We start from the raw sequence: 15,275 nt of genomic DNA on the forward strand, positions 1-15,275 counted from the left end.
TGCTTAAGTTCTGTCCTGATTAGGGATGGTTTCCTGAAGGGGACCCAAGCTGAATCACTAGACTTAGAGATGCTATGAACAAAGAAATTTGTGGGTGGAAAGAAACAAGTCTAAAAAACTATTCCATTGGGGAGGGGACTGGAGAAGCTCCATCAATTGTTTTTGATTTCTTAATTTTTGATTTTCACAGGGGCAAACATGCCATATTCATCACAGCCTACTAGTTATGACTATGACGCTCCACTGAGTGAAGCAGGGGACCTCACCGACAAATATTTTGCTCTGAGAGAAGTCATTGGTAGGGTGAGTGTTTGTAAAAGACATGGCTTTTAGAATGTTTCTTTAAAACTTCACTAGCTTATTGTGTGAGCTCTCCTGGTTTTGCATTGGTGTGGGTTGCCTAATGCATCCTGATTTATTACTAGGTTTGGAAGGTTTAGGTTTTTTATCAGTAAATGTTGATTTCACTGAGCACACACAAACCAATGAAAAAAGATAAGAACAGAAATGTACAGATAGGCAAAGTTAGAAAAGTGCTACTTGAGGACTTATTTAGACTTTGATTTAAGGATGTTTACATTGCATATTTTGACAGATGATGTTGACGATCTGTGATTTAGAGGTTATAAAGCTTTAACCTTTTGAATCTCAATCTCTGCTGTCTTTAAATAGTTATTGTCTGACTCTTCCATAATGCCCCCAAGTGTGAAAAATTTAAGTAGATAAAAATAGGGGGAAAATGCTTAAAAACAAACATGGATGTTATCTGTCAAAATTATAAAAAAAAAATTCTGCCAATTTATTTATTATCCACTTCAGGCACTGAAATATGCTGCTGGTTTTTGCTGCTGTTGAGTTCTTTGATGATTGTATAAAAAATCACCCAAAGTCTGCTTCCAAACTTTATGTTGTGCACTCTGGTGTTTGGGTCTCTAAGAGTGGGAAAGCTAACTCTGATGAACAGACTTGCCCTTCATAACTTTACAAACAAGAGATGAGGCTGAGCTGCGGAATTTGAATCTGGGCTTTGAACACCCCAAAATTCAAGACTGTTCAATCCAAGTATTTGCTTTGGGCCCCTCTCTGTGTTTAAGCACAAGTCAAGTTGGGTTTATTTTTGTCTCCATTGAAAGGCTACTGTAGAACATTCTCATAACCTTCTCTATTGTTCCCAAGCTTAACTTGCCAAGTCTCATCATAGTTTGATAGCTTTATATTGCCTCCCTTAGAGTATAGTTCACCTCAGTCCTCACATCTTTATGTGGCTTCCCTTGCCAATGAACTTCACAAAAAAAGTACTGCTCTTGAGTTCCTTAATTAAAGCGAGTGCCTATCTGAAATGTGAGCTCTAGTGTTTGCATGCATGTGAACCGAGGGAGATACGACTTCATGCAGAGAGCTGGTTTTGATAGCATCTGAAGTGTTGGCGTAAGCACTGCCTATTTCGGTAGGCCAGACTGGTGTATGCAACTTTTACACTGTGGTTTGTTTAGCTTTTCCCTGCATATCCAGAGCATCTAAACAAAGTCTTCCTGTCTGTGCTGTGGGTTCTAAACCAACAAGAGTCTGTCTGCTCAATCACATTTTGAGGTAAAGTTATGTTTAAAAAGCGAGTTGTCCTGTAATGAATACCTGCTTTCAAAATGATAAGATTTGTTGTAAGCTGTCAAGGTTCCTTCCCCACTCTGAACTCTAGGGCACAGATGTGGGGACCTGCATGAAAACCTCCTAAGCTTACTTTTACCAGCTTAGGTTAAAACTTCCCCAAGGTACAAACTATTTTACCCTTTGCCCTTGGACTTTCACTGCCACCACCAAACATGTATCTGGGTTTATTTATTAGGAAAGCGTTGTTTGGAAACATCTTTCCCCCCAAAATCCTCCCAACCCTTGCACCACTTCCTGGGGAAGGTTTGGTAAAAATCCTCACCAATTTGCCTAGGTTACCACAGACCCAAACCCTTGGATCTTAAGAACAATGAAAAAGCATTCAGTTTCTGAAAAGAAGGATTTTAATAGAAGTAAAAAGTAAAAAAGAATCACCTCTGTAAAATCAGGATGGTAAATATCTTATAGGGTAATCAGATTCAAAACATAGAGATTCCCTCTAGGCAAAACCTTAAGTTACAAAAAGACACACAGACAGGAATATCCATTCTATTCAGCACAACTTAATTTCTCAGCCATTTAAAGAAATCATAATCTAACGCATATCTAGCTAGATTACTTACTAAATTCTAAGACTCCATTCCTGTTCTGTCCCCAGCAAAGCATCACACAGACAGACACAGACCCTTTGTTTTTCTCCCTCCTCCCAGCTTTTGAAAGTATCTTGTCTCCTCATTGGTCATTTTGGTCAGGTGCCAGCGAGGTTATCCTAGCTTCTTAACCCCTTTACAAGTGAAAGGATTTTTCCTCTGGCCAGGAGGGATTTTAAAGGTGTTTACCCTTCCCTTTATATTTATGACATAAGCATAACATGTAGTGAGCCCCTATAGGCTTTTTTTTTTGGGGGGGGGGGGGGGGGAAACATTGTCTGTTTTCCTGACCTAACAGGCCTCTTTCGATTTGCTTATAACTTTCTGCTTTTGGACTGAAACGATCCATGTTTGGTTTCTTTCCTAGTGTGAAAATTGTTTGGAGTGGATTTTATGAAAGCTTGAGCAGAACTGGTTGAGCCATTTTCAAGTACAAAGAGTGAGGAAGAATTGGAGTTATGCCATTGTCTAGGGATCTAAATCATTCTTTTTTTAACAACTCTACCAATGAAATGGTTGAAACTTGGCAGGGAGATATGTCAGATGTAGGGATTGCTTTGTCATGGTCTAGTAGACAAGCTGCTTCAGTTTGGCTTTTAAAAACAAGCTACTTGTTCTGACTGTCTCCTGGCTTTTCTGCCCCTGATTCCCTTGGTCTGTTTGGTGCTTCTTTGCTACCATTGCTGGCCACGTCTACACTATGGTGACTATAGTGGCACAGCTACAGCACCATAGCTGTCCAGCAAAAATGTTATGCTTATAAGAAGAAGCACACGGGATTTTTTTTAGGGGAAAAGGCAATACACCACGCTTATTGAAGATACAACAATTAGCATATGCATTCAATCACACCACACACACACTCTCTCTCCCTCTCTCTCTCCCCCCCCCCCCCCCCCCCAGTCAATGTTATACTTACCAGTCCAGAGTCCGGATCAACATAGTGGCCAGTTAGGTTGATCACGGGGAGGTAGGAGCCGGGTTCTGTCGGTCGCGACACGATGCTCCGGGGAAGTCTTGGCAGGATGAACCCAAAGTTTCATGGCAAGGCCCCCTGTTTATGTTGTGATTTTTCTTCATTGGGACTAATGAGTTTTGCACCAGCATGCTGTAATCAATTGTTGTTTGACGAGTGCTTGTTTTCTTAAATTGTCCTTCTCATCCTTTATCTTGTTATTTCATCAAGTCTCTCAGGGAGTTATCCCAGGCTGGTTTTGATCACAGCTATCTTGTCACCATTGATAGGTGCCTGTCTCATCTTTAGAGTCATCAATCTGCCCTCCTCTGACATTTCAATAGGGGCGTGTTGCAGTCTCCTCGCGCCCTTGCATCTGTCTTCAGTTTCTCCCTAGACCATCTGGCTCAGCGATGGCCTTCACACTTAACTCTTAACTCACACATTCCTCATTGACACACAAAACAGAATTAATTTACACACAACATTTTGACAGGAATATCCAGTTGCAATGCAAAAGAAAACAACCACTGCATTCTTTTACTTATTTTAAAATGCTAAACCTACAACTAAGTGGTGACCCTAAAAGGTCTGTCACTGCCTTGAAATCAGCACAACCACAGATTCTGGTTCATGCATCTCTCCCAATGACCCATTAGGCCATTCCTTTCTGCTTTCAGAAAGGATGGCTGGCAGGATATGGTCAAATTATACACCAGTACATTTAATACATGCTACATTATTATTCTTTATCCTTCATTCTAAATTATACAAAATACAAACATAAAATCCTATTTTTACATAACCACATAACATAGCTGCAGACTGCATGGACGGAAGGAGTTTTTCCATCGCTGTATGAGCTCTGTCTCCTTGAGTACCAGTAGCTCAGTTGACGGAAGCATTCTTTTGTCAATATAGGTGTATCTGCACTGGGAGTTAGTTCGGTGTCAAACCCCCTGAGTGCTGTAGCTGTGTCAACTTTTCAGAGGAGACCAGATCTTGGTCTCTTTCTGTGGCATTACTCCCACTCTTTGAGAGACACACAGACCTTCACAGAACAACAACCAGCGCTGCTTCTTTTGCTTGCCTGTGTCTTTGTTTTGGGCAGTAAGGTGTGCCTTTGTGGTGGAGGCCGCCGTTGTTTCATTCATCTGGTTCCGTAAAGGACCTTAACTGTTTGTTACAACTATCTTAAATGAAGGGCAGCAATTCTTCAAGTAATGTCCCTATAGGTGCTCTACTGTAGGCATATGTGCAGGTGCGTCCCCGCGGGTCTGATCAGAGACCTTTGGTAGAGGTGTCTGTTTGGCCTGCACATGCACTCCAAACTCTCCCCCGCATGCTCTGCCTCGAGGCTAATTAGCATTTTGCAGGCAAACCCCCCCTCAGTTCCTTCTCAACTGCCCCTGGCTAGAGATGGAGCAATTAGCAGTCCGTTCACGGATACTTTACTTCTTTAGAAATGCTTTCTGAGGTGGTTTTTAGTACTTTTGTTCTTTTCTTAGTTTCATAGTTTCCTTTGTGTTTTTTTCTTCCCCTGTTTAAAAAAAAAAAAACAAACTCCCTCCCTCCACTATCTATGGCAGATGATTTTAAGCTCTTCCAAGACCTTACGAAGAGGGTGGCAGATACCTTACTAATACTTCTGGAGGAGATAAGACACTCATCTTAAGCTGCTGGATATTTTACATACATCCTCCTCCTTGAGGATAGCTTTTGGATCCAGTTAAGCTTGTATGGCAACCACCAGCATCGGCCACACCAATAGGCAAAAGGGCCAATTAAAAAGTACTATGTACACCTCCCCCCCCCCCCCCACACACAGATACAGAATTTCTTTTTTCCCACCCTCCCTCTAATTCCATCGTGATATAAGTGGTTAACTCATGTGGCTGCCAACATCGTTCCAGATCCACCCCTTATGATAGGGATTGGAAGTGCCTTGACTTATTTGGAAGGAAGGCCTGCTCTTCTGCTACTTTGCAATTCAGAATTGCAAACTACTAGGCCTTAAGGACAAAGTACGACTAATATGAATTATGCCAAATTCAGCATCTGTATTGACCATCTACCGGAGTCACAACGGGAACAATTCTGAGCCATTATTGATGTGGGGTAGGTGGTGCCCAAACCAACACTGCAGACAGCACTTTATGCAGCTGATACAGTGTCCGGTTCCATCTCAATGGCAGTTGTGATGCGGTGAGCTTCATAGTTGCATCTTTTGGGTTTCCCAAAGGAGATTCAGACAGCTGTCAAAGACCTCCCCTTCAAAGGCTCTAAGTTGTTTGTTGAGAAGACCAGTGAGTCGCTCCACACTCTAAAGGACTCCAGAACCACACTTTGGTCAGTGGGGATCAATACGCCCGGACAAAAAAAGAATGTAGCCCTCAGTCTTCTCACAAACTGCATACACCGCAGTTCCCCCCCACAACGCTATTATGAACCACAGAGGAAAAAGGTCCAAGTTTCTGAGGTGCAAACCATCAAGCCCTCAATTTTCAACATTGCAGTCTTCCACCTCAAAACATCAGTTTTGACACCTTGGTCGAGGCCCTGAGAGATCACTGCCTTTGACAGCAGCTGCCACTTTCCAGGTTCTCTCGTCCTTCTGGATATGGCCTTGCTCTGTTCCGTCCCAACTGGGAATCCATCCAACAGATGGGTTTTAGAAGTAATCTCCCATGTGTATTCAATCCTCTTCAGGGATGCTTCTCATGAGAGACTGTTGTGACTGGATCACCTCCTCTGCTTAGAAGCCATAGAACCCATCCCACTGCATCTCTGAGGCAAAGGTTTTTACTCTCGATATCTCCTGATCCCCGAGAAAAACTGGAGATTGGAGACCCCTACTGGATCTCAGAGCACTGAACAAATATATCAAGGCTCAAAAAGTCAAGATGTGTCACATTAGTGGTGATTATTCCATCTTTGGAACAGGGAGATTTGTTCTCGGCCCTCAAGTTTCAGGACACGTATTTCCACATATTGATCCTGCCGTCCTACAGACAATTCCTCCAATTTACTCTGGGTCAGGATCAGTACCAGCACAGAGTACTCCTTTTCGGCCTCTTGTTGGCTCCCAGAGTATTTTCCAAGGTCCTCTCCATAGTGGCAGTCCACCTGCGTACTCAGGGGATCATGATCTACCCAGTCTTAGACAACTGTCTCCTTCGAAGAAGCCCTACGGGCCACCCATGGCACTATGGATGTACTCACGAAACTGGGCATACGAGTGAACATCCAAAAATTGACTCTAATTCCAGTACAATGCTTGGAATTTATAGAGGGCGATCTCGACTCACTGGAAATGAGAGTGCTCCTTCCACAGCACAGATTTCCCAGCTTGTCGGCACTTAGAGAGACAGTGCAAACTAGCCCTCAAACATCGGCCAGACATTGCCTCCAGCTTCTGGGGCACGTGGCGGGGGGCATGTTTGTAATATCTCCTGCCAGACTTCACTTGAGGTGCCTGAAGACGTGGTTCAGCTCAGTTTACAGGCCAAGCAAAGGCAGGTTAGACAAACCTCTCTCAATGTCTTTCTGGGTCAAACGCTCCCTGGATTGGTGGAAAGACTCAACAGCCGTTTGCACAGGGGTCCCACTCACACAGTGCCCCCGACACTACTAGTCACGACGGAAGCGTCCCTGATAGATTGGCATGCACTTCTCAACAACCTCATGACTCAGGACAAATGGTCGCCCATGGAGGCGACTCTCCACATCAACCACCTCGAACTCAGAGCCGTCAGGAACACTTATGTTCACTTTCTTCCACTGATCAGAGGTCCACGCACAAAAGTCATGACAGACAACATCGAGTGCACGTACTATATAAATTGCCAGGGAGTCACCAGATTGTCCTCCCTCTGTGCAGAAGTGCTAAAGCTCTGGAACTGGTGCATTTCCCATAATGTTCTATTATCAGTGGCCTGTCTACCGGGAGTGCAGAACGCAACAGCAGACAGTCTCAGTTGCAAGTTCTCACACGACCACGAGTGGTAAATGAACCCAGTAGTACTCCACAGCATATTCAGTCAATGGGGCACGCTGACGATATACTGGTTTGCCACTTACCGGAACAAGAAATGCACACGCCACTGCTCCAGGGCTGGCCTTGGACAGCACTCATTAGGGGACACTCTTCTTCCAAGGGACGAGGGCCTTCTATACGCCTTCCTCTTGTTCCTTCTGCTGCTGAAGGTCCTGTCACACATAAAAAGAGAAAAAGCAAACATCATACTGATTGCTCCCAACTGGCCAGGACTGATGTGATACCCATAGCTGTCACAGCTGGCGGCGTGTCCACCAATCCCTCTTCAACCCACTCCTTACCTCCTCTTGCAGAATGAAGGATGCACTCTCCATACCAACCTGTGGATACTCCGGCTCTAGGCCTGGCTTCTTCAGGGTTCCAACACACAGAGAGCTTCTGCTCTGAGGAGATACAGAAAGTGTTACTATACAGTAAGACATTGACTGCCCATTGTACTTACCTGCAAAAGTGGACCAGGTCTCAAGTTTGGTGCAATTCCAGGCAAATTATCCTGGTATCTGCTACTCTCCCTGTGGTGTTAGACTACATACTCAAGATGTCAGGGTTATCTCTGAGTTCGCTCAAAGTATGCCTGGCGGCCATACTGGTTTTCCATCAACCAACAGAGGGATACTCAGTTTTCTCACACCCAGCTACAAAGAGATACCTCCAGGGCATAGCGAACCTCTTTCCCTAACCCAGACATCCCATATCAACATGGGAACTGAACTTAGCTTTAAAAAGCCTGACTAGACCGCCCTTTGATCCTGTGGCCACTTGTTCGCTTACACACCTGTCAATGAAGACAGCATTGCTGGTCACCATCACCTCAGGGAGGAGAAATGGGGGAGATAGCAGCACTGATGGCGCACCCCCCGTTTACAGGTTTCTTTCATGACAAGGTTACTCTCAGGCTGCACACAAAGTTCATACTCAAGGCAACCTCATCTTTTCACATGAACCGCCCGATTCACCTCCCAACCTTTTACCCTAAGCCTCACTGCAATAGCAGAGAGTCCATACGTCACACTCTGGATGTTAGGAGAGCCCTGGCCTTCTCCTGGGACAGGATGAATGCTTTTAGGAAATCTCCTAAACTCTTCCTTTCCATTCCAGATAGGTCTAAAGGCACAGCAATATCGGCGCAAAGACTCTCCAAATGGGTCTCGAACTGTATCAAACACTGCTATGAGGTTTGCAGTGTAGTACCTCCATCTGGAATCCCCACACGTGTCACGAGGTCGCCTTCCTCCTTGGTCACCTTCCTCAAGAATGTCTCTATCTTGGAAATCGGCAGAGCAGCCACCTGGGCATCCATGCATACCACTGCAGAACACTACATGATTACTGGGGACTCTGCTGCCAATGCTAGCTACAGCTATGCGGTATTACTATCCATAACAGACTTGATTCCGAAGCCCCAACCTCCCATCTGGGATACTTCTCGGGAGTCACCTACAGTGGAGCACTTCTAGGGACACTACTCGAAGAAGAAGGAGAGGAAGCTATTCACCCTGTGCAGTAATGATGGTTCTTTGAGATGTGTGTCCCTATGGGTGCTCCACAGCCCACCTTCCTCCCCTCTACTTTGAAGCTCTGAACAGAAGGAACTGAGGGTGGTTTGCCCACTCAACACTAATTAGCCTCGAGGCAGAGCAGGGCGGGGTGTGTCGGGGGGAAGCGTATGTGTGGACCGAACAGACATTGCTACACAAATCTCTGATCAGAAGTGCAGGGACACGCACCTGTGGTGAAGCACCGATAGGAGGACACATCTCAAAGAACCATCGTTACTGCACAAAATGAGTAACTTCCTCTTATGCCCACCCTATACCAACTAGGGTGCCTGGTGTCTGGTTTTCAACAGGAACGCCCAGTCGAAAAGGGACCCTGGTGGCTCCGGTCAGCACTGCTGACCGGGTTGTTTAAAAGTCCGCTCGGTGGCACAGCAGGGCTGAGGCAGGCTCCCTGCAGCTCCCAGAAGCTGCGGCATGTCCCCTCTCTGGCTCCTGGGGCAGGGGCTGCCTGAGGTAAGCACTGCCCAGAGCCTGCACTCCTGACCCCCCCACATCCAAACTCTCTGCCCCGGCCCTGATCCCCCTCCCATCCTCTGAACCTCTCAATCCCAGCCAGGAGCACCCTCCTTTACCCCAAACCCCTCATCCCCAGCCCTACCCCAGAGCCCGTACCCCCAGCCACAGCCCTCATTCCCCCCGCCACCCCTGCCCCAACCCGGAGCACCCTCCTACACCCCAAACCTCTCATCCCCAGCCCCGCCCCAGATCCTGCACCCCCAGCCCCAGAGCACCTTCTCGCACTCCGAACCCTTCAGCCCCAGCCTGAAACCCACTCCTGCACCCCAAATCCCTCATCCCCAGCCCCTCACCAGAGCCTGCACCCCTAGCTAGAGCCCTCATTTCTGGCCTCACCCCAGAACCCATATGCCCAGCCCAAAGTCTGTACCCCCTCCCACCCTGCAACCCCCTGCCTCAGCCCAGAGCCCCCTCCCATACTCTGAACCCCTCAGCTCCACCCTCCAGCCCAGAGCTACTTCCTGCACCCCCAGCCGGAGCCCTCACCCCCCATGCATCCCAACCCACTTTAGACCTCAACCCAGAGCCCCCTCCCATACCCTGAACTCCTCATTTCTGGCCCCACCCCAGAGCCCGCACCCCCAGCTGGAGCTCTCACCACCTCTCGCACGCCAACTCCCTGAGCCAGCCCGGTGAAAATGAGCAAGTGAGGGTGGGAAGAGCAAGCGACAGAGGAAGGGGAGATGGAGTGAGCGGGGGCGGGGCAGGGGAGAAGGTGCAGGGTCTCGGAGGAGGGGTGGGGGAAGGGGGTGTTCAGTTTGTGTGTGTGTGTGTGTGTGTGTAGAAAGTTGGCAACACTAATACCAACATTTTGTGCATGTGCACTTATTGTGTTTTTCAAATTCCATGAGCTATTTTAGTATCTCCCAACAGTCTATTAGTATTGTGCATGCAGAAGTAGGTGATATGAATGAATTTTTACCTCCACAAGTGCATAAGAGATGAGGCAGAGCTTTGAGCATGCATCTTGTGCAAGACATAACAGCCTGGTGCTGAATAGCAAATAGGTTCACAGGATGGAATTTTTTATTTAAAAGAAAACAACAAACCTAGGAAACTTTAAAAAAAAAAAAAAAAAAAAAAAAAGGGTATTAAGAAATTTAAAGATGCAAAACTAAGGACTCCAAAGTGAGGAAATGGTTAAGGCTGTGCAGGTAGTCGTAATGAGGCCCCCTCGTGCACATGTAAGTATGCATCTCTTCTTCTGGAGTTCTGCCTCTTCAGTGCACAAGACAGGATCTTGTTCAATGAACAAGGCAGGGATACAAAGTGAATGAAACGGGTTCTGCAGAGCTCTGCCTTATTTTTGAACAAAGTCTGTTTGCAGTTGTCACTGTGCTTGTCTGGAGTAAATAAGAACTTGTCTGGTGGCACTGAGAGTGGATATTGGCCCTTAGTGGACAGAACGCGTGATGTGTATTGGATGAGGCTGAGGCTTATAGAGACTCTGGCAGGCCCAGGCTAGGTATCATAACGTACAAAAACCTGCTCGGAAGACCAGATGGTTTCTCAAACTGGGAATGATTTACATGAGATTTGAAGAGAGGGCAGTCTCAGACAACTGTTTGTCTATTTATTTAGGTTCTTATGAAGGCTCCCATTTCTGAGTTACTGTTGAAATCATGTGTAGTATGTAACTAAATCAGGTGGATTTTAACACTTCTGTTTTAAGACCTACTGCAAATGCATTCCTACAGCTCTATGAAAAATTTTACTTTTGACCAAATCTGTCTTTAGTTTGCTGTCTTTATTCCCCTTAAGTTACAAAATGTTAGATGAGAATTTGGTTACAATGTGTTTCATATTCAAGTTTCATGTGGTCTCTTTTATTTTCCTAGTATAAGCACTTACCTGAGGGCCCTATCCCGCCAACAACACCCAAATATGCATACGGGCAAGTGGCAATGGAGAAGGTAAATGTTCATTTGTTACCCTGTAGGTGTATCTGTGCATGCATACTTTTTTCTTCGTAAGGAACATTTTTATGAAGTTGGAATGTCCATCTACGGGCACTATATAAAGGAGCAGGGAGGAGAGAATAAAAACTCATAGATAAAAGGCTTCTTAACCCTCTTGAGGAGAGGAGGATATAGGGCATGAGACTAGGAGAGAGGCTTTCTGACTTCTCTTCCTGGCTCAGCCATTTTCTTGCTGTCTGACTTTGAGTAAATCAGTGAACCTCTGCCTCTGTTTTCCCTTCTGTAAAATGGGAGGATGATAATTTTGTTAACCTCTTTGAGATCTGCAGATGAAAAGCACTATGGAAGTGCTAAGCCATAGGACTAACACTGCTTTGCCAAAATTAGCTGTGTTAAAATCGGCTTTATTCAGTTTGACAAGCATTTTGACTCTGGCCTCAAAATTACCCCCACCAATAACTAACATTTATCTTACCCTATTACACCAAAAGGAAATATGTCAGTGTGCATGACTTGTAAATAAAATGCAATATTTATAATATACACTGTGCTGTGTGTTAAGTCTCACTAAAATGAGTGATATTTGTATAGCTGTAGTTATCCAGCCTTTGGATAACTCAAAGTTTGGGTAAGCCCTTGGGGTTTATTTCACAGCCTGCTGAAGAGAAAAGTTTTTAAGGAGAGGCTGCTTTAGCTGCTGGTGGATTGAAAAGAAAGAGAAGGATGGGAAGAGAGGAGGTGCTGTGTTTTGCAAATAAATACTCTATATGCCATAGTGGACATTTTTTTTGTTTGGGGGAGTTGATAAGTTGGATGTAGTAATTCGTAAGTTTGGATGGGGCTCTGTAATTCTTTAGTTTTGGCCAGACAGCATTTTTGATTGATAAGCCTGACCCATTTTGCTATGGCATATGAAGAGTTGCAACATTCAGTACTGATAACAGATAATACAGCACAGCCTGTCTTAAGTCATCCAGCTCAAGTGGTCTGCAGAAGTGAAATTTTTCACAGAAATGACTATCCAGTGAAGATGAAGCAGAACTGCCCCATCTGTCTAAGCATACTTTAGGGTGGTCCCAGAAGACAAGAGACTGCCTTATAAGGTTTCTCTGAGCTAGTATATATTCAATAGTGAGTAATATTACACATAGCTATGTGTACATTGTGGGCGGGCCGGAGAGGCCCCAGCACCAGCCTCGCCGGCCGGAGCAGCCCCATGACCTGCTGACTGGCCAGCCAACGCCGTGGTGATGTGCATGCCATAGAACTGGTAAATTATAAAATTTTATTGTATGAATAACCCACTTATATCCAGACTACTGTCTTTGAGTAGTCACTCTATTTTTATGTACAAAATAGGCCCAATGGCCTGTGATGGGATATTAGATGGGGTGGGATCTGAGTTACCCAGGAAAGAATTTTCTGTAGTATCTGGCTGATGAATCTTGCCCATATGCTCAGGGTTTAGCTGATCGCCATATTTGGGGTCAGGAAGGAATTTTCCTCCAGGGCAGATTGGAAGAGGCCCTGGAGGTTTTACGCCTTCCTCTGTAGCATGGGGCACGGGTCACTTGTTGGAGGATTCTCTGCTCTTGAAGTCTTTAAACTATGATTTGAGGACTTCAGTAGCACAGATATAGATGTGAGGTTTTTTGCAGGAGTGGTGGGTGAAATTCTGTGGCCTGCATTGTGCAGGATGATCATAATGGTCCCTTCTGACCTAAATATCTATGAATCTATGAAAATCCGTGCTCGCATGTGAATAGATGGTTCAGGTTATCCTATGGCACGTGTAGGAACGTGCATACATAATGTTGATGTTTGTTTTTAATGTTGCATTCTCATTTTTGAATGTGCCTGTGCAAAAGCTTGCTCTTTTCTTATTTTGAAACACCCAGCATTTCATTGTTTTCTTTTTCCTGTGAATGTGTATAAAATATATATCGAATTCTACAACATTTGAAGTGCTCTTTTTTGTAGTGGCTTTTCTGCAGCACTACTTGAAAGCAAATACTGACTTTTTGGAAAATATTTGGAATCACCAATGTACAATTTACACTGGGCCCGTGGAGACACTTGTGTAAAATAGACTAAAATTCTGATGCTCTTATTCAAAAAATCCCAAAACACTTGAACCTTTGAGCCTATAGAGGGCATTATGCGTATTGTGTGCCTCCTGACTAATACATAGAATCCACAGCAAATGTTGAGAGAGAAACATAGTCTGAAAGAGAGCTCTTATCATCTCAAAAAGAGATCAGAGGGCACCATAGGTATGTTAACCTGCAGTATAGTTGTGCCCATTGGACTGATTCAGAAAGGTACTTAAGCACATGTTTAACTTTAAACTTGTGCATTGTCTTAATAAAGTCAGTGGACCGATGGCATGCTTAAATTTCAGCTTGTGCCTAAACATCTTGCTGAATTGGGGCCTTACTGCTTCAAAAATAAATGTGGGTTCAGTTATTTTAAAAGTCCTCTTAGATGATACTTGACAGAGCCAAATTCTGCTCCGAGCTACCTCAAATAATAAATTTGGAGTAATTCATTGGAAGTCAATAGTTACATCAGATTTACAACAGTGTAACTGAGAGCAGAATTTGGACCATATTGTTGTCTTATTTAGCTACTAATTAAATATTGAATTTTATGACCAGTCTAAATCTGCTTTTCCTGCATTGCAGCTAGGCACAGTAGCAGAGCTTCTTGATGATCTGTCACCCTCTGGGCCAATAAGAAGCACTTACCCCTTATCCTTTGTTCAGCTGCAGCAGGTAAGACTTAGAATCATAGGCTATCAGGATTGGAAGGGACTTCAGGAGGTCATCTAGTCCAACCCCCTGCTCAGAGCAGGACCAGTCCCCAATTTTTGCCCCGATCCCTAAATGGCCCCCTCAAGGATTGAACTCACAACCCTGGGTTTAGCAGGTCAATGCTCAAACCACTGAGCTATCCCTCCCCCAGTAACTCCTCATGTAACTACTAAGTGATCATTTTCCAAATCTTATTACATGAAATTTAGTCTTGATATCACTGCATTGGGGTGAAAGGTCTTAAACCAAGTCTAAACGTGGTCCTTTAAATCTTGCAGTGTTGTACTTCTTACAGTAGTTGTTCCCAAGTTCCTTGGGTTGGAGACCCCTCCGCATTTGTGACGCCATCTGTTCCTGCGGCCACCATATTTTTGGCTTCACTGCTGAATCTCACTCGGGGTTTTTTGGCTCATTTTCTCTCTCCCTCTTTCTGTATTTTTGTTATCTCTGCTTTCCATTTTTTATTCATCCTCACTATCTTCCTCCATTTCTCTTGCTCTTTCTCCCCCTTTATAGTCTCTCTGTGAAGCACTCGGTTTCATAGATCCCTTCCACCTTGTTCCTCCCTGTTTTCTAGATTTTCCCCACTCTTCCTCTCTCTTTCTTTCTTTCTCTCTGGTGTATAGCTGATGTGTCAAAACATCTGCCAGGGACAATTCTCTTGATAAACAGGGCAGGAGATCTGCGGGGGCGGATGGGAGGAGGGTCACAAGGTTAATGTTTTGTGGGTATCTTATTCATTTTTACTTCCTTTCCTCTTCAGAATGTAGGTAGAAAAAATTCTGAGAGTAGTCACCCAGAACTCATCAGAGTGCACACATCCCATTCACCAGGGGGCCTCTACACCACGGGCTGATTTAGAAAAATACCCCTTGAAAAAGCATCTTGCTCCCATCTTCCTCTTCTTGCCCTGGCTTCCTCCTCCTCCTCTCCCCACATCTTTTGCCCCTTCTCCCCGACTTCTTTTCTGTTCCCCTCCTGGCTGCTCAGTGGCCCCACCTTTCCACTGCATTCATCTGGCTCCCAGATCATCCCTTCTGCTGAGCTATGTACAGATTAGGAGCCAGTTGCCTGCAGCTGAAAGAAGCAACCACTAGGAAACGTGTGGTGGGCGGGACTGCTGAGCAGCTACCTGCCCCATAGTCCCAGGACACTGGGTGGGATGGGTTCAAAACCCAATTCTGAACGTTAGCTGGGC

General features: G+C 45.1%; 1 protein-coding gene across 2 annotated transcripts in view; it reads left to right on the top strand.

Moving 5' to 3' along the window:
- The window catches only part of GLB1 (galactosidase beta 1), a 72,098-nt gene that overhangs the window by 40,583 nt on the left and 16,240 nt on the right, over positions 1 to 15,275 (top strand). For both annotated transcript variants that reach the window (XM_074945483.1, XM_074945484.1), the window contains exons 10-12: positions 191 to 303; positions 11,184 to 11,258; positions 13,949 to 14,038. In XM_074945483.1, coding sequence (XP_074801584.1) covers positions 191 to 303; positions 11,184 to 11,258; positions 13,949 to 14,038 — 278 coding nt within the window. The remainder of the gene's footprint in view (positions 1 to 190; positions 304 to 11,183; positions 11,259 to 13,948; positions 14,039 to 15,275) is intronic.

This window comes from Natator depressus, chromosome 2 (genome assembly GCF_965152275.1).
Source record: "Natator depressus isolate rNatDep1 chromosome 2, rNatDep2.hap1, whole genome shotgun sequence".
NCBI lineage: Eukaryota > Metazoa > Chordata > Testudines > Cheloniidae > Natator > Natator depressus.